This window comes from Macrosteles quadrilineatus, unplaced genomic scaffold, assembly GCF_028750875.1.
Source record: "Macrosteles quadrilineatus isolate MER2022 unplaced genomic scaffold, UCM_ALF_1.0 Scaffold_5__1_contigs__length_97177068, whole genome shotgun sequence".
Lineage (NCBI taxonomy): Eukaryota > Metazoa > Arthropoda > Insecta > Hemiptera > Cicadellidae > Macrosteles > Macrosteles quadrilineatus.
The window spans coordinates 34,773,033-34,800,280 of record NW_026542598.1 but is presented as its reverse complement, the minus strand read 5'-3'; the positions used below and the strand labels follow the sequence as shown (position 1 = coordinate 34,800,280).

The 27,248-nt window shown below is 36.7% G+C and overlaps 1 protein-coding gene across 1 annotated transcript; it reads right to left on the bottom strand.

Annotated features, from left to right (window-relative positions):
• Positions 1-300: 300 nt before the first annotated feature.
• Positions 301-26,821, bottom strand: LOC128995514 (osmotic avoidance abnormal protein 3-like). Its single transcript, XM_054420532.1, has 18 exons — positions 26,786-26,821; positions 25,776-25,854; positions 23,969-24,138; positions 21,095-21,250; positions 20,121-20,406; positions 18,798-19,034; positions 18,112-18,251; positions 15,858-16,086; positions 13,512-13,690; positions 11,076-11,143; positions 8,332-8,376; positions 7,300-7,522; positions 6,042-6,202; positions 5,642-5,745; positions 4,619-4,764; positions 1,998-2,115; positions 1,342-1,494; positions 301-718 (listed from the first exon to the last, which is right to left on the bottom strand). The coding sequence occupies exons 1-18, from the start codon at positions 26,819-26,821 to the stop codon at positions 570-572; spliced, it is 2,679 nt and encodes an 892-aa protein (XP_054276507.1). The 3' UTR covers positions 301-569.
• Positions 26,822-27,248: the final 427 nt, after the last annotated feature.

Sequence of the window (27,248 nt, the reverse complement as noted above, 5' to 3'; positions counted from 1 at the left end):
ATTTACAGATACAAACCAAATAATGTTTATGTTTTACGTGACTAAGTACATCTCAATTCCAGAAAGACCATATAACATAACTGTAAAATGTTATTATTTTATTAAATGTACCTATGTCAAGCAATCTTATGTATGCGTAAGATTAATACTTTTCACTATTTAATCTTGTTAACAGCACTCGCTGCAGCTGGTTATGTTATATGATCTGTAAAATAACTATTTCAGTGCTTGGTATTGCACCCTACAACCACTTGGTTTTGTAAACCATAGTTACAAAAATAATTTCAATCGGTGGTCAAGCACTAAAATCAGATTCTTACCAATTAAAAGCATAGAGATGTTGTTCTTTTTTTATTCAGCTTTAGGCGTAAACATATAGAGGTGATTCCAGAAGTTATAGCTACTAATTGGCATGGTTATTTCACTCAAATACTTACTCCATCTTCATCAAAAATATACAACTTAATTGTATTCTTATAAAAATAGACAATACTTAACCACCTTTATCACTTTCGTACTGATACTAGTATAAAACTTTAGGCACATTATGAGAATATAGTTGGTAACTATCAGATGGAATCCAGAGTGTTTAACCCTCTAGTTCTTTGGAGGGAAGCTGGAGCCGGCTTTTTGGAGGGGACTGGTAAAGCCTCAAGCTTGAGAGGTCTTCTTACCAACTCCGGGGATGTTCGGAAACCTCCATTCTTGGAATTTTGAACTATAAACAAACATTTCCATTTAAATTCAAATCCAGTCTCTTGGACCAAATAAAAAACATTACAAGTAAAAATAAACCAAAAAAGCTTAAGAAATAAATTTAAAACAAGTAGAACTAATTTTATAAGAGTAAGTTGTACTTGAATCACTGTTTTATATAGTTTAGAAACACAGTGTATAATACAAGGAGACTATTTTTTTTTTTTTAATTTACTTTGTTATAGTAAAAATCCTACTAATATCAAAATGTGAAAGTTCGGGTGTTTGTGAGTATGTCATATTGCAGGGGGATTCACATAAAACTACTGTTTTACTACTTTTTTACTATTGATTTTAAATTGCAGCCCACTTTTTAAACTTCAATACTGCAGAGTGCAGGCAACACAATGATACTCTGACAACTGGACTCTCATTGAGGAGAGAAACCTGTGTAAGAAATCGTAATATTAGCGCTTGTCTATCGGCGTCGGACGGAAACATTCCCTTACCTTCTAAACAAACCCGTGTACATAAAGATAACTTTACTGTCACAAAACATGTAAACCTGTGGCGTACATTTACAGGAGGCATGAATTTCTTCCGAGTTTGGGATACCCCAATTTAAAACAGAACAGCTTTTCATACCTGCCCAAGGACTTGTGATCTGGCCTGCACCCCAGGAACTGTTGAGGAACATCTGACCAGGTAGGGGGTTTAGTGGACCCGTGGGGGGAGCAGGGACCCCTCCAGGCAGAGGGGGAACTGTGGCTCCTGGAACTGGCTTGATGAAACTTGTCTCTGAAACAATATAATAAAATATATCAATGAAAACTCTAGACTTCCAGGGTAGTACGCACAAAAGATTATCTTGTTGTCTTCTAAGTCAGACAGCGTCGGATAGCTGTGTTTCGATGCCGAAGTTTCTATACTCTAAATTAGTAAAATATAGATAGTGTAATAAGCTTTTTCCTTCCTGAAATTTTTTTTTGGCCCTCTTCATTACCCTGTTATGCAAGTGTAACCGATATTAAATCAATTTCAGGAAGAGTTGTTGGTTGGTGAGTCGGTAGCTCATTCGGTAGAGTCACAGACTTCGAGGACAAGGCAGCCATGTTGTTGGCTCAAATCCTGGTAGCAGCTACTTTTTATTAGTGATGTTTACTCTTGTACTGTACCGGCTCACCCTTGCTTTGCTGGATACGTTCCACGCACAAGCCCAAGACTCATGTGTATGGACAAACGGAAGGGTAAGAGCCTGCTAACCTCTTTAAAAATAAGTTTTAAAATGTTATCTACTTTACCTCTCCATCCATTGACAGGCCTCCCTGCTTCCTCCTTGAATTTAATCAAGAGTTCCGTTGCTCTTTTTGGCTTGAAGTAGTTTCCAGCAAAATCCTCTTCATCGCTTTTTTGTAGTCTCTGTATTAAAAAAGGACAACAACATATAGTAGGCAATCAAAACAACAAGATGTTTTGCAGATTTTTATGCATACAGAAAAAAACTAGTTTTCCCATTTAATATTATTTTGCTAGTTTCAAGTTCCAACCATTATTGATGTGATAATTTGGTTTTTCTAGCAGCAAGACAAAAATACAACCTTGCATATTCTAAGTCCATCTTTTGATCATATTTTTGGCTTCAATTATTGCACCTAGCTGAAAGTTATTACAAAAATATATTATTAAAGATTCATAAAATATCTGAAAAAAATTATTTGATTATTTGAGTTAGTGTGTATTGTGTAATGGGGAGCAGTAAAAATATTTAAAACTACTTTATTTAAATTTCATTATTGTGTAACCGTTACAATTTAAAATCTTCGCTGAAGGCGTTAGCAATCGAAACATGTTAAATCCAGGCAACAGTATAGTACTTTGCAGAGTAGTAAGGTATTTGTGCATGTTTCAAGAAGAAAAAGCTTGATGCAAAACGGTAATTGTGTTGTGAGTGAAATAAAAGTCTTACACTTGATCCCAAAAATGTAAAATTACTTTTAAAGGAAAGGAATTTTTAAACATACTTTTAATAAAACTCAGTGGTAACTATAAAATAAAATGTGGTAATACAACATCCTCTATTATCAGTTGCAACTTTGGCTGTAAAATATTACTGAAAATATTCAATTGAGTTTCAGTTAAGGGGTTATTTTGTGGTGTATAGCTTAAGTCTGGTTGCCATCGTATTTCGTAACGGTAAATGACAGAAAGCAGTTCATCAATCAAACACATTGATAGTAGCCAGAAGGATGGCTGTGGGTATAATCACAGTTCAAGTTCACTTGTTATTACAATGAACAAAAAGATCAATGTGAACCAATAGGCAAAGAGTTAAGGAAAATCCTAATATTCAATTGCAATTTATTTTCTTGCTTTCCACTCAAACTACTTATGCTCTGAAACAAAAGTAGGCTTTTACAACACACTCACAGACACAAACAGACTTTGCGGCAGGGAGAGGCCCTGGCCCAAGGATGTCCCCAATCAAAGCGAGAAAATAATGAATTGTAAAACGGAGGAAAGTTTGTAAGGTAATGCTAACAGTATTTGCATAGAAAAAGTTTTTATTCCAACAGTTAATGTAGTGTTGTTATTCCCCAATGAATGACCATTGCAAGCTAAAAATAGAAAAAATCATGCTACTTTCAACTGTGCTGTGCATTATGCTCATTGTTAAAATTGCTGGACAGAAACAATGTCTTACGCAAAGTTGTGATTAAAGTGTTTAAGTTAGTGAAATCTACTACTCAAATTCAAATTGTAGCATTGTCTTTTCATCTACAAAGTTAGGATCAAGGGTAAGATTCTACAAGTGTACCTGAGAAGGGTTAGGAGGGTCTGCCTCAGGGGATGACTGGGGGCTTGTCTTATCACTGGTGTTATCGCTCTTATCACTGCCCCCACTCCATGCAACGCCTGCATGCAACAACCACACATGCTTACAACAACAATACAACTTTGCTTCTACACACATATGGATGTTGGACAAAGACTGTGATTGTTGAGCAGGACAGCTGATAAACAGGATGGTCAGTGATGATTCTTTGAGTATGAATAAAGGAAAAACAATCCTCAAAAGTAAAATTAGAAGGGCTTATCAAATTGTCATCCTACTATAGGCTCGAGTCCTGACACCTTGTACAATGATTGTCAGTAAATGAAGATCTCCATCGAGCTCTCGTAGCAGACTAAATCAAATTTACGACCAATACCGTGCTCTTTACTTCATACTCTACTATTCTAACAAATTTCCCACTTCTACGCACAAAATATTTTTGTTATGGTAGTCGAGAACTATGAGAAGGAAAATCAAAATTCCTACTGTAGTATTAAATATGACTTGTGTTCTGTGAAATCCCTGTGGGAAGGAGGTAAACTCCATTTGAAATCTATTGTCAGTTGACAGATTTGTATGGAAACAAGTCTCTTGATGTAGAAAATGTGTGTAATATGCTTAAGAATTTACAGAATAAGGTCCCAGGGTTGCTTTAGTAAATGGGGGAGGTTTTAGGTTTGTTGGGGGCACAAGGAAGAGAAAAATTACCCTCAAAGAAGGGAGGAGGGAGATGAATATGTCTCTTGGAATGCTGTGTCCGCTGTTAGGCAAATACCACCCTGCCCCAAACTTTTTCCTCTCCTCTTAGGGTGTACAGTTTAAAAAGTACCTAGCTCCTGAAAATTGTGAGTAGTGGAAGAAGGATACTTGTGTGCATGCGAATCTCGCTCGCCACTCTAAATTATTTTATCTAGAAGTGTCAATAGATGGGATTTCTAAGTCAAGATAACATTGTAACCAGATGGAAAGAGCAACAGTTGGAAAGTTTGATGAAATGAAGGATGATTCTGAGAAACAAATAGCAAACTCAGCCCACGTGAAAGCGGCGACAAACATGCTTCGCTTGATGCTTTGCTCATGCTGCCGGACCTTTCTCCAAGCATCAATGATGGGTTTGACATTGACCTCAGCTGAGCTACTTTTGGCCGCCGGATCCGGGACTGCAGTTCCTATGGGATCGTTCTCCAAGCGTCCAGGAGCAGTCTGAGAAGGCAGTCGTGTACCCCACTGGGGTCCTAAATTGAGATTTTATGAATATGTTAAAATCTGCTTTTCTTTGCATTCTGCATATGACAGTAATATTCGTATTGCGGTGCTTATATGTTGTAAGTGTAGAAAATACTTATCTAAATTTATATTTTTAACTTATTACTGTACTCATAGTTATTGTTATGAGATTGTTTCAAGATGGGCATAATAAAAGATCCTAATAAAGACAGAGCAAATTTAATAGTAATAATTTGTTAGATTATTAAGGTATTTTATTCATTAACAATAACAAATAATCTTTTTAAACTAGAGGTTGAACTCAAACTTAAATTTAATTAAAACCCCTCCAATTTTAACACAGAAAAACATTTATTGACCTAGCCTAGTTTTAACAGATTCTTTTGGGAGAAATATTAAATCTGAAAATAAACCTAATATCATATTGATGTTTTGTCTAAAGCTAAGTTGTAATTTGTAAGAACAATTATGAAACTTTGGTAAATGATGCAGGAAACAAATGGAAAATAATTTCAAAAATGACTGTGTATCACAGAGAAGTAAGGAACAGAGAATACACTCCATGGTACACTAGTGAGGTGTCTAGCACTAGTATTGGTGTCTAAGGAAAAGTCCAACACCTCGCCCTTGCCCTCATGTACTACAGCGCTCATGGTGGTAGAAGACCCTGTGTCTTGTGTGATAGTAATTTCCACACAGTGCTCGCTCGCCGTTCCAGCTCTTCCTTGTTCGACACAAGTATATTTCCAGCACAACATATCAGAGCTGAAAGCACACGGTTGTCCCATAAGCGTGTTTCCTCTGTACCTTACTTCTCTGTGTTGTTATATAAAGAATTATGTGTATTAAATTAGTTTCTTAATACTATTATAGACCAGCTGATACCTGCAGCAGGGGGTAGTCTTGTGTGAATGGTAGATAGATCAGGCAGGTTCCACGTTTTAGCGTCTTCACTCCAAACTGCTTCTGCCCTTATGTTTTCCAGGTTACTACAAAAAATAATAAACACACAATTTATTATTTATATTATTATATCCATGGTCTGGCTTTTAGTGAAGGAGCCGTCCAATCTCTTGACATCACCTAATTTCAGATAGAGGTGACTCTTTAACATCTCAAAATATTTATATATCAGTTGGTGATATTAGCCACATGAACTAAAGTCATAAAGCAATATTTTGTATTTTGTTATTGATTTTGGGAAGGCCTGGCGTAGTTGGCACACAAACAAGCGCTGATACTCTAAACATACAAAACATCCTTCAATGAAAAAATATTTACTTACCTGTAGTTACAGTCCTTCTTAAGCGTAGGAAGGACTTTGTCAAGGACTTGCTGGTAAAAGCGACATTCCCTCTGTTGTTTACGAATTGTCTCCAAGTAGTCCGTTCGCTCATTCTCAAACTCACTTTGTAAGTCGGTTATTTCCCTCTCCAGAGCTCGCAGCTGTTGACAAATTAAAATCTTTTCAAATATAGCTTATTTCTTGGTTATGAGTTTAGTTAATTATAATCTTGACACTTGGGTGATAGATGACACATTTTGAAAGACTACAGAAAAATTATTAAAATGATTTGATATTGGTCCTGATATCAACATTTTTAAATGTCTTCAGTTACTTTTAAATAACAATTTTAAGGAGTTTAAGGGTGGTATTATGGTTTAAATTCATTAATTTAATGTATAACATGTGCACTTATAATCCTGATACAAGAAACTTTGGGTATTCTGTTTATTCTGTTTATTTGACATAAATCAGTAGCATACTCATTGGACCTATTCTAAAACTCACTACAAATTTAGAGATTTTACATGGGAATTGAGAATACCTAGATCAATCTATATTCAATGGTTGCAGTTAACACACACAGCTCGTTAGAGTCTCCAAAAATTTCCAAGTAGTCTCACTTTCAAACTCCCTCCTGTGTTGTAATTTCCCTATTGAACTTAAAAGATGTTGACAGCATTTCCACATGTTGCTGCTAAATTGTACATGCAATTTTTGTTCAGCGATTGAATTACTATACCACGAACACATCAGGGTAAAAGACAAGTGAAGACAAGGGAAAGAAAGATGCGTGCCGAATGGATATTAAAGCTTTGTTACTAAGATATGCTTCTTTATCAATTATTATTTTAATAGCTCTGCCAAACAACGTCGCCTCGTTGCAAGTGACCTATGTTATTTTCAGAAACCACAAACATGTTCTGGCCGCACCTATGCCGACACAGTCAGTTTCCCGTTAATTCAATCACTTGTACCAACCTATGGTATTTTTAAAATCCAAATAAGTTATCCCACGCAGTAGAGAATGTCATTTGTATCGTTATTCTTCAAAAATCTCAATTGCCCAAAATATGTTGTTTCCAACAATTTCTGGTAGAGACATTAATATTTATCTGCCCGAAGGACAGCTGGATCCTGTTTCAAACCATGAGAAAGCTATGTCTTTCCATGGCATCAAAACAGCATCCTTTTGGTTGAACGAGAATCTTAACCGCACAGTTGCCCAGCTATAAAAGGGTTTAGTAAAGCCTCGTACCTTCATCTTGTGTTTGCGGATGGCTGTTTTCATCTCCTCCTGAATGTCGTCGTAGACTCCCAACATCAGTCCGCTCTTGTCCTCGTCCTCTACTCGGGCCAACACTGTCGCCAGCGCCTGCAGTCTACGCTCAGCGAGCCTCTTCTTGCGCAGACGCTTCTCCTTTAACTCCTTGTCATTGGCTCTCTCTCCTCCAACCATGCTGGCCTGCAGTTTCTGTAGTCTGGCAAATTTATATAGGTATCATTCATTTTTTAAGGATGATTTTTGTATGAGAGTCTGAACATTTCTGATCGATTTGATTGGATAAGGAGATATTATACTACTTATTTGGTCAGTTAATGTTAAAAAGAAAACATTTCAAATAGTAGTATAAACGCTTTACATAAGGAAAACTAACTAATTACCGTATTTAAGGGTGTAATATCTTAAGGGCCTAGGTTTTTAGGATTTTTTAGAGGATAGCAGGCTTACCTGAAAGGGAAAGACTACTGGCACAGGAAACAATAACTTTACACTATATACACAAAACATTATCATATTTAACTGTCACTGACACCATTTTCAACTAAGGAGGAGAGAGTTTTCTTTATGTCCTTATGATTTTTGGACTCTCCCTTAGTTTAAAATGCTGTCAGTGACAGTGAAATATTCTAATGTTTTGTGTATATAGTGTGAAAATGATTAATATTATAACATGTTTAGCCTCTGGATCATGTAATTTACTAATAAAAAGGTTAAATACCTGTAGTACTTGTCAGTGATCCTGGAATTTAGGTCAGCGACCCAGGTTTCGAACCTAAAGGTTATTTTCAAGCTGATACCAGGTTGTGTGTTTGGAATGCGTGTTCAACTTGGTATCAGCTTGAAAATAACCTTAAGGTTCGAAACCTGGGTCGCTGACCTAAATTCCAGGATCACTGACAAGTACTACAGGTATTTAACCTTTTTATTAATTAATATTAATAGGTACGGTAGCATTACGGCAGTTAAGTTAACAAATTATAAATTATAACTAAAATAGTCACTTACCTTTTTAATATTTCTTGTTGTGCAGCATTTAATGTTGCAGTCTCACTGAAAATAGCGAAATTCATCAATAATAGAACTTGGTATAATAGTCCAGACACATTTATTTGTAATACTAGATGACAAAATGCTGGACACCCCGAGATAGTAAAGGAATATTGTTTGATACAATATTTTTACAGTTAATTAAACTTGTTTCAGCTTTAAATAATCCAAATAAATATTACTGTAAAGACAAGATAATGGTGTAATTATCTTTTGTTACTTTCTATGTTTAAACTTTGGCACTAAACATACTTTTTAAATAACCATCCTCATGGATCAGCCAAACAGTTTCAGGCATGTAATGCACCAAACATAATTATATACTTTTACACTACTTACCCTTTGGTGCTTAAACCAAAGTACCTGGGGACCGAGCTTTGCTCGGGGGAATTATTAGTTTACTCTGAAAAGTATTGCAGATACATTAATCCACTCCCAATCTCCACACTGCTCACCTTCACTACTTACTTCACCACTCCCTACGTTGTGGACCTGTTTTCCCTCCTTCCCTATACCATTTTAGAATTGCAGATACATAAATGCCACAGACAGTTCCCACACTCTGCACTGCTAGCATTTACTACTTCCTACACCATTTCCTACGTCATGGACCTGTTTTCCTCCCTTCTCGTAGCATTTTAGGATTGTAGATACCTTAATGTAATTCCCATAAACAGTTCCCAGAATCCAGACTGCTCACCTTTACTACTTCCTTCACCACTTCCTACGTCGCAGACCTGTTTCTCTCCCTTCCAATGGCATTTTAGGATTGCAGATACACTAATCTAATCGTCATTAACAGTTCCAACACTCCGGGCTGCTTGCCTTTACTACTTCCTTCACCTCTTCCTACGTCGCAGACCTGTTTCCCTCCATTCCCATAGCATTTTAGGATTGTAGATACCTTAATCTAATCGTCATAAACATTTCCCACACTCCGGACTGCTCACCTTTACTACTTCCTTCACCACTTCCTATGTCGCAGACCTCTTTCCATCCCTTCCCATAGAACTAGGATTGTAGATCCTTAATCTAATCGTCATAAACAGTTTCCACACTCCAGACTGCTCGCCTTTACTACTTCCTTCACCACTTCCTACGTCGTGGACCTGATTCCCTCCCTTCCCATAGCATTTTAGGATTGTAGATAACTTGATCTAATCTTTATTAACAGTTCCCACACTCCGGACTGCTCACCATTACTACTTCCTTCACCACTTCCTACGTCGTGAACCTGTTTCCCTCCCTTCCCATAGCATTTTAGGATTGTAGATTCCTTAATCTAATCGTCATAAACAGTTTTCACACTCCAGACTGTTCGCCTTTACTACTTCCTTCATCACTTCCTACGTCATGGACCTGTTTCCCTCCATTCCCATAGCATTTTAGGATTGTAGATTCCTTAATCTAATCGTCATAAACAGTTTTCACACTCCAGACTGCTCGCCTTTACTACTTCCTTCATCACTTCCTACGTCATGGACCTGTTTCCCTCCCTTCCCATAGCATTTTAGGATTGTAGATTCCTTAATCTAATCGTCATAAACAGTTTCCACACTCCAGACTGCTCGCCTTTACTACTTCCTTCATCACTTCCTACGTCATGGACCTGTTTCCCTCCATTCCCATAGCATTTTAGGATTGTAGATTCCTTAATCTAATCGTCATAAACAGTTTCCACACTCCAGACTGCTCGCCTTTACTACTTCCTTCACCACTTCCTACATCGCGGACTTAATTCCCTCCCTTCCCATAGCATTTTAGGATTGTAGATAACTTGATCTAATCGTTATTAACAATTCCCACACTCCGGACTGCTCACCCTTACTACTTCCTTCACCACTCCCTATGTCGTAGACCTGTTTGCCCTCCTTCCTTATACTATTTTAGAATTGCAGATACATAAATGCCGCAGACGGTTCCCACACTCTGCACTGCTAGCCTTACAACTTCCTTCCTCATTTCCTACGTCATGGACCTGTTTTCCTCCCTTCCCATTACATTTTAGGATTGCAGATTACCTTAAAAACAGTTCCCACACTTCAGACTGCTCGCCTTTACTACTTCCTTCACCACTTCCTATGTCGTGGACCTATTTCCTCCCTTTCCATAGCATTTAAGGATTGCAGATACCGTAATCTAATCGTCATAAACAAATCCCACACTCCACACTGCTACCCTTGACTATAGAATCGAGTAATCTTCAGTATAATCTTTGCTCAATAATAACAACTGATGTTTTTCCTTTTGTACTGTATTTTGTTTTGCTAGTATACTGTGGATAGACAAATTACAAGTCTTTTGTTTACTTTTTCCTTGTTATTTAATTCAGCCAACATGGTTACCTAGCAACCCATAAGACTAATGTTAAAAAAATGTGCTTTTCAGTTTCATTTTTCTACGTAATTAGATTTTTGTTGGCAGTTCTATTTGCAGTAAACTCGTTTTTAGGCCAGAAATAAACTATATAGGCCTACAACATTTGAAGAAAATCGTCGGAGCCGTTTTCGAGATCCTGGTGCAAGCATACATACAAGCAAACTTTGCTCGTATTAGAGTATAGGATAACATAGGTAGCACACTGTAAAATGTATGTCCAGCAAAGCCAATTTTCTTCGGAGGTTTATTTTATATTTTAGGCCTATACATAAACCCGCGAGAATACTTAACTAGGCAAATCATTGTAGAGTACAAAAACTTACCTATTCAGGACCTCCTCCACTATCTTCTGGGTTGGTGTTTTTGGTAGCATATGCTGTTTATTCTGAGACTGAAAAAATATAATAACTTTTTAATCTGTTATATATGTCATCAAATCAATAGTTTAATCTAAAGGTTTTAATTGGATAAAGAATGTCCACTTTGCCAGGGGACACTAAAACTATAATAAGGATAAAATAGTGGAATACCTGAAAATAGTTTTCATAAAGAATACACTGATATCAACTTCCATAAGATTACACCGTTTATTTTAAGTAAACCTCCTTTACCAAGTTCTGCCTTATAGGCCCGCCGCACATTGGAGCGAGGCGAGGAGCAGACTAGGTGCAGGCAAGGTGTAGGCGAGGCACGGCTGGTTCTGTAATACAAATGTTTAAATGGAGCACCACACATTGAGCAGAGGCTGCATGCAGCCTCTGCCAGGCCTCCGCAGCGTTGTAGTTGGAATACAGTTTTCCTGCACCTCGCTCGCGCCTGCGTTGGTTTTCTAGTGTTTTGTGAGTAAAAGATATAGTAATGTAGCGTTTAATGCAGCATTGCAATCCTTTCCATTAATGTCACTTTCAATCAACTTAGGATATCGTCACCTGTTGTTTGTTCACACGTAAAACATTCTCTAAAATACCGGTCTGGTAGTTCAGTTGTTCAAAAATACTCTCCATGGCTTAATATTTTTTTTGTGTACGGTAATCACATTTTCAAAACAGCTTTTACAATTTTTTGGATGGCAAATAGAGTAAAACAAAATTTTAAACTCACAATCAGAATCAACTAAGGTCCAAAAAATTTTCCTCCTACTCGTGACAGAATTACTAAAGCTAGGAAACCTCTGTCCCGCCTAGCTTCAATGTGCGGTGACACGAAAAAGTCTTCGCTCCCGCCTGCACCTAGCCTGCACCTCACCTCGCTCCAATGTGCGGCGGGCCATTAAGTTGAACTCTTCATTTGCTTCACACCTGACGGAAACAAGGAGTCAAACCCTCAATATGTAGTACTGCCTCCCGGCAGGAGAGACAAGGCATGTACCTACAGGGTGAATAAAAAGTCAAGACCCCCCCCCCCTCTAATATTTTCCCAAGTAAATATTCAGAGATATCCTTTTGGTGATCGAGTAATCTTAGCAGGAAGTTTCATTTTATGATTTTGAAATTTTTGAGTGTCCCCCCAAAAAGGGGATTTGGGGGGCAACTCAAAAATTTTAAATGAAAACCCCCTTCAAGTGACACCTCATTTTGAAGTGTTTACAAAAACTTAAAGAATGGTGAAAACTAGAGGTCGCTATCTCTTCTCTATCCAAAATGGTAGCCCGTCAAATGTTGTGGAAAATCAATGGTAAAATTGGTTAGTAATGGTAATATTGGCTACCATTTTGGATAGAGAAGAGATAGCGAACTCTGGTTTTCACCATTCTTTAAGTTTTTGTCAACACTTCAAAATGAGGTGTCACTTGATGGAGGTTTACATTTAACATTTTTGAGATGCCCTTCCAAATCCCCCCTTTTGGGGGGATACTCAAAAATTTCAAAATCATAAAATGAAACTTCCTGCTAAGAATACTCGAAAGGATATCTCTGAATATTTATTTGGGAAAATATTAGAGGGGGGGGGGTTTAACTTTTTATTCACCCCGTATACTGCTTGGCCATAGATCAACCCTATTAACAGACTATTACACTAGCAACGCTGGCCAACCAAAAGTCCAAGCATCAGACCAGCCAAAGAAGGCACTTTGCAGATCAGATGATAACGCTCTACTATTCTTGAAGTTAATGTTAGATCGTCTATTAGTTGTGATGAGGGCAAGTCTCATGTAGCTGGCGATTCGGAAGTAATGTCAATGTTTGTAACACAATGATATTTTCCACCATAATCCAGTTAACCTTGAAAACCCACTCCGAGCATATAAAGTGCCTTTTTTGGTTGGTCGGACTTTAATTATTGACTCTCAGACTGCAATACATGTCGTGCACAGATTTAGTAGGTTATTTTTAATTTTTAATTATTTGCACATTTAGAAGTGGGAGTTTATATGTTTTGAGTTCTATATATAATAGCTGTTGGCGCTCAAAGGTTACCTAAATGAAACGATATATAACTGTTGCTGCTCTTCTATAGTCCGTTCACAAAATTTAAGCGGATTGAGGGGAAGTTCCCCCACTACTTTTATGCCTAATGGATCTGTTGCAGCTGATTGAAGTTTTGGAAAACCTTGTGAGCTGTTGAGCTATTGTTTAAAGGTGGGATCAAGAGGAGGGGATAGATTTTTCCCTCTAAAACCATCTAAATTTTGTAAACGGAGTATGGTATTGTAATCAAAAAGTAAATTGCTTCCTGTAAAATTCACAACCAAATAAGATAAATACACTAGCAAACTCAAATACAACCAATCATACTTCAGAATAATCACAAGGTCATACCTGACAGTTTATCCGGGCCAAGTCTCTCTCGTATTGCTCTTTGAGAGCTTGAAGATCGTTCTGCACTTGAGTCTTGGACAGCTGCATTGCCTCATATTGTTCTCTCAGAGAGGCCATCTCTTTCTCATACTCTGTCTTGACTTTTTCCTTTTCTGCTTTCACAACCTCATCTTCTATGGCTAAAAGATCAAATTGTCACTTTTTCAATTGCAAAGATCATTTTTAATTTAAGAAATATACAGGCTTGCTACACTTGACCTAATACTGTGATGAAATTTGTGACGCAATTTTGAGAAAATAATTTATCAACAGCTTTGCCGCTGAAGGAAATCAACACTTCTTTTAAGATAGCTGAATTTCATCAAAAGGTTCTTTTAAATCTAGGAAAGTTCTTAATGTCCAACAAAACAGAATTAGGTGGAGCAAATAATCTAATAAAGATTACCTGTCTAATTCTGAGCAAAATGTTTTTATGACCATTTAATCTATTCTATACTTATTTAATACGCAAGCAGGATTTTTGTGACAATTACTCCTCCGAAACTACTGAACCGATTGACATGTTTTTGGTCTCATTGGAAAGAGCGTAACGTGAAGTTGTGCAGGAAACTTTCTTTTTAGGGAAATAATTAGAGAATGAGGCCCTGGGGCCCTTTAAAGTTTCGTATTTCTCCATAAGGATAACATGGGGAGATAATTTTTATTTAGAGAAACATATGTTTGTTACTTGAAAATAGTCAAAGTCTACAACATAATAATTGCTGTGTATTATGACTGTTAATGTATACTACATTTCAATCAAGGATTGTGTACCTTAAAGTTTACTCATAATGGATCTTACTACTTTATTTTAATGCTAGGAATAGTAAAATTTAGTTGAGAATAAGTTACCATGATTAAGAAAACTTTACGGTACTATAATAATTCGTGCATTTTAAATCACAAATCTTTGAAATTATTAATTCATTTGAAACTAAACAGCTGATCGACAAATCAAACAAATCATCTACTTCATGTGGATTATGTTGTTACACAAACATAGTATTTTTTTACCAATACTGTAACTTGATTCTTTAGCACCAAGCCAAGTAACTTTTATCTTATTTTCTTTATAAACTAACAGTATTATTGAATTACTACATGAACTTGACAAGTTAGATAATTAATTGTCAGTATGGCAAGGGGAAGAAGAGTGGGTCCTCGAAAACAGACGAAGGCGGAGACACCCATCTAGAAAATCAAACTGGGTGTTTAAATATAGGCCTAGAGGTCAGTGGATCGCCAAGACACAGATTAGACTAATAAAAAGGGGCAGTGGTTTTATTGATATTAATACATCAAAAAGGGACTCATTAATGAATCAAGGCTTCATGTGGTCAGAACGGGTTTAACAACAATGTAAAGTAGAATGTAAAGTCCTAACTGGAACAAGTGAGTAGGGACATATTTTGATTTCGAGGATAATAATTTGGCCGTCTGAAACAAACTTACCTTTTAAAATGGAAAGAATGCTAATTTATGTTTTTTTTTTCATTTGCAGCACAAGCACTTTAATTAAAAAGCAGCACTGTTCTTAACCAGACCAATTTCAGTCATGAGCAAATATATATACATTTGTTGTTTTAAGTAAGGCTACATCTTTTAATAGGATACGCATATTCATTACGGAAAATTCTGACCAGGGTAATATTCCCGAAGGTAACTTTAAGACTAAAATCGTAGTATTCATGGAAGTGCTTTTGTGATAAAAATATTGTTTTTTAGTGTTTATTTTTAAAAGTGTTTTCTTCAAGCAGCATTTTATGACCCTCAAAATATGCTACATTGGCCAATTGGTTTGATATGATAAAATGTTTTGTTAAATTTGTTTTTAAAAATCTTTAAAAAAAGAACTACACTATAACATACTTAACCTTGAGCACTTATTAATTATTTAATAAATATAATACGCATAGAAAATGGCTGGACTGCTTCCCTTCTAAGGTTTTATTATTACAGAATTTAATTTTTGACTTCGAGTCAATATATAACACGATGAATTTGTTTTCTAAATTAATATCTTTTTTGCGGGGCATTGAGCCGCACAGGTTCACTAGTATTAGTTAAATGGCAAATGACAAGAGTTAGGTCCTATCCTGTAAATCAGTATTCTATAGTACGTCTACTAAGGAACGTTTTTCAAATAAAGGATTTTTATTATTAATATTATTTTTAATATTTTAAGAATAGTGTTTACCTAGTAGTTTGTTACAGGCATATTACAAACAATATCTAATACAGACAAAACGCCTCTACTAAGCCTCATACCACTTAGGGCTGAATTAGGCCTATTCTATAAGAACTGACCAGAAGATCCAACAAAGGCGTTCTTCTCCAGCAGATTCCTCAGTTTGTAGATCTCCTCCTGGTACTCTCGCAGCATGGTGTCCTTGGGGTCCTCGTTGATGTGGGGTTTGTTGGTGATGTTCTTGGCTCGGTTGGCGTACCTCAGAGTAGATAAGGTCTCGTCATAGTTGTTATCCGCAGGAGACAAACAAGCCACCATCAATGTCTTGGTATTTCCTCCCAAAGAGTCCTGAAAAATTTCACTGACTTTGGATACTGAGATGTACATCCTACCTTTAATTATGATGGGGAGGGGGGGGCGCTCATGTCTCATGTTAGTACAAAGTTGTTAGTAGCCAGTTTAGGAATGAAAAATGGACTTGAATTGAGTTGCCAACAGAGTGCAAGAAGTGTGGATGTTAATTACCTAATCCTAGATTTTTGTCCCCGACGTTAGGCACGAGTTCAGGATTGTTTTTCACATTACTTCAGGTAATACTAAGGGGTTGCGACATTATCACTAAGATAAAATCCATTGGTGATTTGGCGGTATTTGAACCCGAGACCTCAGGGACCGAAGTCCTGCGCTCTAATCACTAGACCAGCTCGATCCCCACCCAATTTCCAGCTTTGGGTTGAATTCGTCGACTGTTTCGCCAAACAAAACTGAACAACTTTACTGTAGATACTGCAGCATCTTCTCAAGCCATATAAACTATCATAGGTATCGAAAACTTATTGAGAAATTATAGAATTTTGGCAATAGTGCATTATGTGAGTGGCTCATGTTTAGCTGGGTATTTTTAATTGGCTACAGATAATCTATATAGACGGGACGTATTTCTACAATAGCATCCAAATGTGGTGGTGTTAACAAACTTGGAGTAGCGAACAAATGAGCACAATTAAACAGTTTATATGAGCAGAGGCTATTTTGTGACAAAATTTAACTATGCTGTCTTCAAATTCAAACAAACTAGAACTTTATATGTTTGATTGTATGTTAACTTTATGGCAGAGTATTCATCACTTTTAAAGTTTATAGTTTGTACATTGACTGTAGTTCACAATTTGCAGTTTATATGCTGTATAAAAAAAAAACTTTTAAATATACAAAACAGAGGATTAAAGTCACTGCATGTTAAAAGAGAGAAGTAAATTTTGGTGTAAAGCTAGTTCATAGACCTGCTGGTATGGTCATGAGGTTCTTAGTTCAATTCTGAAATCAATCTTAAGGTTTTTATTTGCATTAAAACTAAGCTCCAGTTGGTAAAAATTAATTATTAACCGATGTCTGAAACTAAGGAAGTGAGGACTTGTCATTTATTGATTGTTACTTGAACTAATGACTTTAGTTCACTTCAGAATACATTAACTGGTTGTTGACCTTATTGCTTACCATCAGTGGTATTGCTTGACCTAGACTGTAGGGTGGGCTGAATCAGTTGGTGGGGAGGGATTTATGTCAAAAAGAATGTTCGGGAAGTAAACTAATTTTCTATATAGCTGCCAAACGAATTGGGGTGATTATCGGTGGATGAAATTTAAGATTCCTGAGTTGAAGAATTCAGCCCCTGTGTACTCAGCCAAATGACACTGGATTGGAGGTCATTGTCGTTATTCAAATAACTGTGTTGCTAACAAAGACTTCTTTTTGGTAAACAAATTAGTGAAAGTCACTCAGAGCAAGGTATAGATTGAAGGGTGGGTTGAGGGAAAATTTCCCATTTGAACGATTAAAGAAGACTGTGAAGGAGACGATTTGACGTGTGAGATTGGGCATTGTCATACAAAAACAAAATTTGTGACTTCAACTTAAGTTCTACCATTTCGGGACAGAACTTTAATTTATTACTTTTTCTGTACACTTCACACCATTGACGATAAGTTTCTGTGTCCTACAGTCCTAATCCCACGACTTGCGGGATTTACAGTTGTAGCACACTTTTTAGAAATAATGTACAGAATATTGTGATAACGGGTAGCATAACGACACTTCCGCTGTGACAACTGGACAGTCATTGAATAGGTAAAGTACGCCACCAGTGTCAACTATTGGCCTATTGGTCAGCCGTAAACGTTCCTTACTATCTGAAGATCCCTTGTATTAAGCTATACATATAAACTTAAGCTCAAATTTAAAAAATAACCTCATGATATGATTTAGACTCAAAATATAGGTGGGCTACGTGTACTAGGCTTGTATGGAAGTGTACTTTTGATTATCATCAAGGGCAGCATATTCATTTGTGTCTATTCACTATTCACAATTCACCTGAAGCATGCGTGTCAGCTTTGAGTCTCTGTAGGGTATGTGTTTAGCCTTGCCGTCCACTAGGGCAGAGATGACATTGCCTAGTGCTGACAGGGACAGGTTGATCTTGGTTGCTTCCTTCAGTCTGTCACCGGTGGCACCTGCAATCAATATCAACTGATAAACTTGGAAACTAAAAGATTACGTGCAATTCATAGATTGATTGTATGGATCACAGTCCAATCATTTGTCTTGACATTTTTTGTGTAATTTAGGGAAAACAATGACTTGTATTTAGAATTTTTTTATGCATTTTTCCAGACAAAAATACTGATTTTGTTTGCCAGAACCTTTAAAATACTTTATAATTTAGGTATTATCACTGCAATTTGGCATTTTTTAATATCAAATAATTTCTTGAAATAACATTCTATAACAAAATAGTTTCAAAACTGTTTTGGTAGATGTAGAAAAAATGTTTAAAATGCCTCTTAGGTCTTGAGTGGATTTCTTTCTAAGGTAACACCAGAACATTAGAATACACCATATAGGATCTTTCTAAAACAGTGAGAGTTTCAACTTAGCTACTGAATTACCACTGTAAAGTAGGATCAACACTTTTTAGCCAACAGCTTGAAAACTGATATAATAATTTTACCTCATGAAACTCTAACTTCTGCGCCAGAGGCCCAAAGTTATTAAAATACCTGTCTTGGCCTGCCGCTCGCTCCCCGCCAAGTCAACCAGACTCAGTTTTCCGCGCCGGATAGGACTAACTTCCAAACACTCGCTCAACGGCATCATCTCTACAGATATGCTGAATATAGAGTGGCTCCGGGAACTGTCGGCGTTCATGAGAGTCGCTCCTGTGGAACGATTCCTCCAACCGCGATCCATCAGCTCCTGACAGTCGCTCACACTCGCCACAGTATGATGGGATAGCTCTGAGATGAAACAGAAATAAACATTGTATTTGAATAAATTTAGGAGTTATTTAAGGTACTTACCTTATTTTAATCACATAATTTCAAAATTTATATTTTTGTTGCGTTCTAAACTGTTATCTATTGTTTTAAAATACTCAATAGAGATATATTGCTGTTACAGTCCTTCTGTCCTTTAAAGGGGACCTTGATTTAAATGGGATCTAGTCTGTTCATCTCTAACCGCCAATTGCATTTAGCTAAAGCCAGGATTTTCTAGGCGCGGAAGCGGAGCACGGAGAGAGGAACGCAGAGAGCGGACTCTTCCTGTCTTAGGTAATTTAATGTTACTGTTTTCCTAGAAGCGGAGCGGAACACCATGTTAATCGCTTCACTGCTCTCCGCCCTCCTCTTCCGTGTCTAGGAAAACCTGGCAATATCCCTTATATTGTTGGGACGGCAATTCGGAGCCCAAATGTTTAAGTCTATCACCCACCTATTTGGGAAATAATGAAATAAACATGTGTTTTCTAGTGTGCAAATTTCTCTGTGTGTAAAATATCCTGCACTTAAAGTCATTCAAACAACACCACAGTAATGTTTATGTTACAACCCAAAATTAACAACTAAAGTCAATGGATGTTCACCTCTGATAGGTATCTAAATAACAATGAAAAGAATTAAATATATCCTGAAAAATAAAATATCGAGCTGAACAGCGATGTAGCTTAGCAAAAAGAACCTTTTAGTACTCCCTCTGAAAAGCGATGAGAGACTTGCACTTGCTTTTCCCCTTTCAAATTGGGGACATAAAACTACTTTAAAAGTGCTATTGAAAATTTATCTATAAAATCAAACATTTTTTAAATTTCACCAGTAACCCATATAATTTACCATTTAGAGCAGAGTTGCCACCTTAGGTCAGGGAAAAATCGGGACATTGCCCTCCCTCCCTACCGGATTAGCCTAACATAGGCTTAAACACGGGCATAAGGAACTCAAATCGGGACTGTCCTGGCAGAATCGGAACGGGTGGCAACTCTGATTTAGAGGTACACGTACAACAGCAAAATCCAAGCAACAAATTAAAACTATATTTATATTTACCATTGACATAAACGCCTCGATCAAAGTTCTCTTTTAACTCCAGTCTCTTCCTAGTGTCATTTCCTAGAAGGTCTCTGATCTCTTCGTTGTAAATTTCCAGATACGACGCCAGCACCAGGTACTTGACGTTTTCCGTGAGAGACATCGACTCAAAGAGGTGTTCGAAGGCTCGGGGGATGATGCCCCTCTGGGAGGGTGGGTCCTCCACCCCCTGCATGGAGAAGCTTTTTCCACACCCTGTTTGTCCATAGGCGAACACGGTGCTGTTGTATCCTTCCAGGACACCCTGGAACAGTTAACTTTTTCACAAGAGTATCAAATCAAATACTGCATACAGCAGTGGATATGCAATTAATTAGTTATTTACAAAAGTGAGTTAAACACATTCGAATGAGTTTGGGTGTTGTTAAGTGTTAATAAAACTATCAACTTGAGATATATCCCAGCCTTTTCTAATACAAGTCTGCACTGGTCGGCCAATTAGAGGAGGCCATGCATGAATAGTTCAGAATCTACATGGATAAGGGATCAGAGGGTGTGTTCAATTTAGTTGTTGTTTTGTCCAAACTCCAAACGCTTGTAGATTCTATGAACCAAGAAGAGCTGACATTCAGTATACAAATTTTATAGGTACTGGAGTAGCATTTCTGTTTTCTAACATAGTTTGACATAATGGTACAAATTTGGCCAAAATATATAGGTACCTAGTTCACCAGATCACACAGGAAAACCTGCTTTTCAACCTCGCTCATTTACTGACCTCGGCTTCACCTCGCTCCTGGAACTCTTGACATATACTATTTCCTAACTTTACTATCAAGGAAGATTCATTCAGATTCAGAATGAATTTAAAGTTATGAGTAATTTAAAAAAAAAATCAATTTTACATGCTGACTATTGAAAAATGTTCTTTCTGTAACCTATTGAATTAGAAAATGGAGAAATACAAATACGGTCTGTACTAAAATGCCAACCTCAACTAGTGGGTAAGCTATCTCATTATAAATCTGCTCCGTTGTGGAGTTAATGTAGTAGACTCCATCGAAGGTGAAGGTCTTCGGAGGAGCCGAGCTGTCGTTGGGGTTGATGAGGGAGCAAGTGCAGCGTTCTGAGTCCATCAACACCACGTTCTGAGAGAAACATCAGCATTAAGGATAGAAATTATGAAATAATATTTGTAGGTAACAAAAATAATTAACGGTATCAGCAATCTGACACATACTTTCTCCCATTAGATTGTCATCAACACTTACCATGGGCAAGCGGTGAGAATAACTACTTATGATAAATAAGGCCAATTATATGGGAAAAATACGAAAGGTTGCAATAAAGTTTTTTACAGCATTGGGGGGATGTGCCATTTTGTTTAGAGTAAAAAAGGCCATAATAAACTAAGTTTTGAATCGGGCTGCACTTTACTTGACGTCCTACACTCATTTGAATGAAAATATCGATCGATATATCGATTAATCGATTGCTTCATTCGATATATCGTTTGGTTAGTTAGGTAAGGTTAACCTAACCTAACTAACCAAACGATATATCAATGAAACAATCGAATGAAAATATCAAATCGAAAAAAAAAACAATCGAATGAGCAGTGTAGGACGTCAAGTAAAGTGCAGCCTTTGAATCGTTTAAAACTAGAGTAGATTTTGCTATTCAACGTTGTTTAATATATAAAATGAAACTAACAAAAAGTTTATACCAAACCTACATAACAGTAACAATTAGAAATTCAAGTTCGAGGTTATGTTCATTGGCGGTAAACATCACACTCCTACCTAGTACAGAATAAAGTAACACAATGGACCATATGGTGTTTATTTCATTATTTTTCCTACAGTCACCCGACAAAGTTGGCTTCCCTGTACTGTTTATAGTACAGAAAGCTGCTAATTGCTGCATATTTATACTTTGCCGTACGGTTTATACTTTGCCGCACGGTTTATACTTTGCCGCACATCAGGATTCCAACCAAACAACACAAAACAGCGTGGTTTTATTATGCACGTAATCCGTGTACGCTTGGAAATAGGTTGGCAACACTTAAAGATAATAATACTATGAACAGCTGATTGACTATTATAACTACGATTTAACCTGTCATTTCGTGTTTATAGTTTTGGTATTTCTGAACTTTCTGGACTTTTCTTTTAAACGTTTTTAAAACATTCCTACGGTCTTAATAAACAAGAAAATACCTTTAAAGCATTTTTTTTAGGCGCGGAAACCACTTCAAATTACAAAAACATACGGAACTATATTCTCAAAAGACGGAGCACATTTCTTGCCGAGGAAAAATAGCGGAGTGATACGGACCACGGGTACTACTTTCTCCAGGGCACCATTTGTGTAATTGTGTTGCTAGCTGAACCTAAAAACGTGTTGTATAGTGTTTGAAAGACTAATTATTTATGTTTTATAGTGACTGTAGGAAAAATATAATGTGTAACACGAGTGAAAAAGGCCTTTGCTGCACTCGAGATCATTCCGCACTCGCCTGCGGCTCGTGCGTAAACATTGCTCTCGTGTGCAGCAAAGTGCCACTTTCACCACTAGTTACACAAATAACTATTGTTCTATGCTACTAACTAAAAACACATTAAAAACTATCTTATGCACATTTATATTCAGTATTCACTGTATTGTTATTATTTGTTAAAGTTAAACAGTGTAAATTTTTTTTTTTAACTTTATTTAATTTACAATCTGTTCAAGTTGAACAATAAGCAAATGATATAAATAGTAATACAAAAATAACTTGAAGAACATGAGCTAGTGATTGACCACCGTCAACACTAGCAAACAAAGAGAATTTTGATAACACTTAGCCGAATCTGAATGGTAGGTCCAATATCGTATGTCGCTTCAGTCTGTAAATGGTGTTGTGATTGTCCAATAAATTAAGTGCAAGATGATTTGAATGATTTTCCAATTTTATAATGTATTTTTCACTAGATTTTGTAATTTCTTCTTTGACTGTTCGAATTTGTAGATCATTGTGAAGTGTTCTGTTGGTAACAAAAAAACCAAGGAGCGTTGACAATTTTACGTAATAATTTTGATTGGTAACGTTGAATAATTTCAATGTTTGAGGTACTTGCTGATCCCCAAAGCTGAATACCATAAGTGCAAATTGGTTTTAAAACTGTTTTGTACAGTAACAATTTATTTTGTGTTCTGAGTTTTGATTTAGATCCAAGAAGCCAATTAAGTTTAGTTGTTTTTAAATTTAGATGTTGCCTTTTAGTCCAGATATGTGCCTTCCAATTAAGCTTTGCATCTAAGTGCATGCCCAAGTATTTTATTTCCGTTACTTGAGGGAGGTGAATATTGTTCATGGATACTGGAGGACATGTAGCCTGATTTAAGGTAAAAGTAATGTGTGCTGATTTATTTTCATTAATTTTGAACCTCCATGTTTTAAACCAATGAGAAATTTCATCCAAGTTTAGCTGTAAATTTGCTGTAGCTTGAGCTGGATTGTCGTGGACAGATAAAATCGCCGTGTCATCCGCAAATGTAGCAACCATAGTGTTAACACTTTCTGGTAGGTCCGATGTATAGAGAATATACAAGTATGGTCCAAGCACGCTTCCTTGGGGGATTCCTGATTCTATAGGGTAAAGGTCAGTTAAGTAATTTTGATGTTTAATTTGGAAAGTTCTGTTGGTAAGATATGATTTTAAAATAGGAAAAACTGAATGGGGTAGTAACTTCTTAATTTTGAATAGTAAGCCAGAGTGCCATACTTTGTCAAATGCCTGACTGACATCAAGGAAAGCAGCAGAACAAAATTGTTTGTTTTCCAAACAGTTTCGAATTGTATGAACAACCCTATGGACCTGCTCCACGGTGCCATGTCTCCGTCTAAACCCGAATTGGTGTCCTGGAATGACGTCGTCTTCTTCAAAAAGAGCTTGTAGTCTTTTGAGGAACAATTTCTCAAACAACTTGGACACTATAGGCAAGAGACTTATAGGTCTGTAGGAAGTGATTTCATGAGGAGGTTTTCCTGGTTTTGGTATAACAATTAATTGGGCTTTCTTAAATTGAGTTGGTATGTGGTCTAGTCTCAATATAGAATTAAAGAGAAATGCAATAAAAATCATTCCTTTCCTTGGCAGTTCTTTTAACATTTTCCCAGTGATAGAATCGTAACCAGGAGATTTTTTTCGGATTTAGCGATTTGTCAATGGTTGCCTTAATTTCTGTAGGTCTGAATTTTTCCAGAGGAAAGTCAAGTTGAAGTGGAGAGTCCAAGAATTCTATTATTTCTTCTTCATTATTGACCACACCTACATTTGGCTTGAATACATTGGAAAAGTAATCCCCGAAAGCTTCAGATTTTTCTATGTCACTCTTAGCCCAGCTTCCATCCGGTTTACGAATTGGTGGGATTGAAATTTGGGGTTGCTTCAGCCTTTTTGTTACTTTCCATAACGAGTAATCCGTAGCTTCCGTAGCCGACAAAGATTGAGTATATTCTTCAAACCATCGGTTTTTTGTGTCGTACAATAATCTTTCCAAATTCCGTGCTGCTCGGTTAAAGTTGGCCTTATCATTTGGGTTTCTTGAGTTTTGCCAAATTCTTCTGAGTCGTCTCTTTTCTGCTATCTTTTTCTTGATATGAATTGGGTAGCCTAGGCCTATTTTCTCTGATTTTTCATGATTAGGTAGAGGTGTGGATTCTTTGGCAGAATTTTGAATACAGTCAACAAAGTGATCAACAGCAGCTTCTACATTTTCAGGACTACGTAGCTGTATGTGTAAATTTAAGTTTTGATTTATAAAATTTCGAAATTGATTCCAGTCCGTGTATTTATTGAAAAATACGTCCCCTGGTTCTTTGTGAAATATTTCGGTACTTAAATTTAACATAACTGGTGAATAACAGTGTAAAATAAATAACAGCTTATCAATAATGAAAAAATGTAAACAAAAACAAACACTAGCGCTCGCTGTGGGCACATGGAGAACTGATTGAATCGAGAGCAATAAAAAAAATCAGCTGATTGTTTTTTCCCCTTGCTCTTTAACTAGGGCTAGGGAATGTTTCATTCGTCCATTGATTTACAATCATCTGTTTGGAGTACCTATCCTATATATTTGCCTACTTTCTGTACGAAGTGGTGAAAATTAAAATTACATTTTTGAAGAAAACATTACAAAACGTATTTTAGTCACACCACTGAATATAGGTGTGATTCAGGGCGTTCAAGGCGTAATCTAAGATACTTATTAGGTTACAGGCCAAGGGTAAGTGTTCACGCAAACTTCACACGCGAACCCCCTTGACCTTGTAGATCTGATAACAGCTGGCTAGTGGTGGAACTAGCATTACGTCACAGGATCGATGACGTCATGGGATCGATCCTGACTCACGCTGGCCCAATTACATCGAACACCATCGATCATCGACAGTTCCTAGAAGCGTTATTGTCGCTCACACAACAAGTTAGTGACTGGAGTCACTTTAAGGAAGCATCCTTTGTGTGGGTTCGATCACTCCTCGAAAGAAACTTATCCTTGGTTGATCAAGACGCAAAGTTTTGTTACAATTTGGTTATTTGTAAAAACCTAACAAGTAGGAAAGTATCACTTTGAAGTCTTAGAAACACTAAGGAATTTCTAAATTACTCTTGGACTTACTTTGCACTTGAGCTGCATTTCCCGTGTGTTCATTGGGCGACATCTTACGATGACTTTCACTGTCTCTGCCATCCTGCTCCTGTAACAAAAAATTGCTAAAATATAATTCTATAAATAGTGTAGAGCTTTTTTTGTTCATATATATTACACAGGCTAAGGGTCTTATCGAGCTCTCGTCGTGGCCAAGCGAGCTAGTTAAAATATGACAAACATCATGCTCTTTAATTACTTCTTCCGCTGTGTAGTCGACTTCGACCACTATATATTGTACGTTTGTTTTTGTAGCTGGAAGAATTGAGGGAAGGTTGACGCTCCCGCCAGTATCAATTGCGTTGTACTCTTTCAGAAATTTCCGTTTAAAATGCCCCTCGAAATTCGTAATCTGTAGCCTAGATTTGATGTGACGGTGATTAATGAAATTTTCAACAGTTATATTCCTTTGGTCGTTGATTGCCAAGAGTTCTGGAGTTAACTGCCAGGAGTTCGGAAAAACTACTTTCCGAAACGTAGTGTAGTCAAAACACTTAGTAGGAAAAGTCCTTAAATTAAAATAACCATCCCTTCGAAATGATGAACTAAACACAGGAAGACTGATTCGAAACGTTCAAATGCAGACTCTATCCAACCGTGACAGTTCACGAATCATCCCCCTACAATTTGTTGTGGCGCAACAAAATGACACTGTAAACCACTTAACAAATTTAAACGAGAACCGAATGACGTCATATCGGTCGATGACCAAATCATATGATTACCAACCGTTTACATTGTTGTGGCTGTGTACTTGTTATTTTGCACTCACATTGATAGGTCGTAGATCGATGTCAAAACAATTTCACCAAAGGTCAAAGTGCTACAACGGTTAAGTACTTCCGTTTGTGACCATCCCCAATCAGTTTCTACGCAACCGTTCTTATAAGTCAATACAAGGTATATATAATTCAAGAGAGAAAATACAGGTCTTGTTTCTCACGATATATTTATGAGGAACGGCTATAGAGGGGGTTTACCTTGATGTGTGACAAGGAATTTTTTATAGTATACATTTTTTATAGGTTCTTGTAGGAGTAGTTGATTGTTGAAATCAGGAGTAATGTCACTGTACTTTATTTTTATCCCCGTTAACAAACTGTGATTTTGAAACTTTTCAAATTTTTGACCATAAGCATGGAAATGCCCAATTTTCAGCCATTGTGTAGAGCTTATTTAAACAATTTCATACATTGTATCATTTTTGTAAATTTTACGGATAAGATCTAAAAATAACTATACATTTAAAACTTTCTTGTTATTCTTATGGGGTAAAACTTCTGTAGTTTTTATTTTCATTAAATTTGGCTAATTTGTTTATTTTATCCAATTAACAATTGACCGAACCCCCTTTTTCCCATTCCCCGTAACGGCAAACTTAAATACTTGTTAAATCTAAATAGGCAAATGTGACTTGTTTCTGGAAATATTTAAGTAAAAATC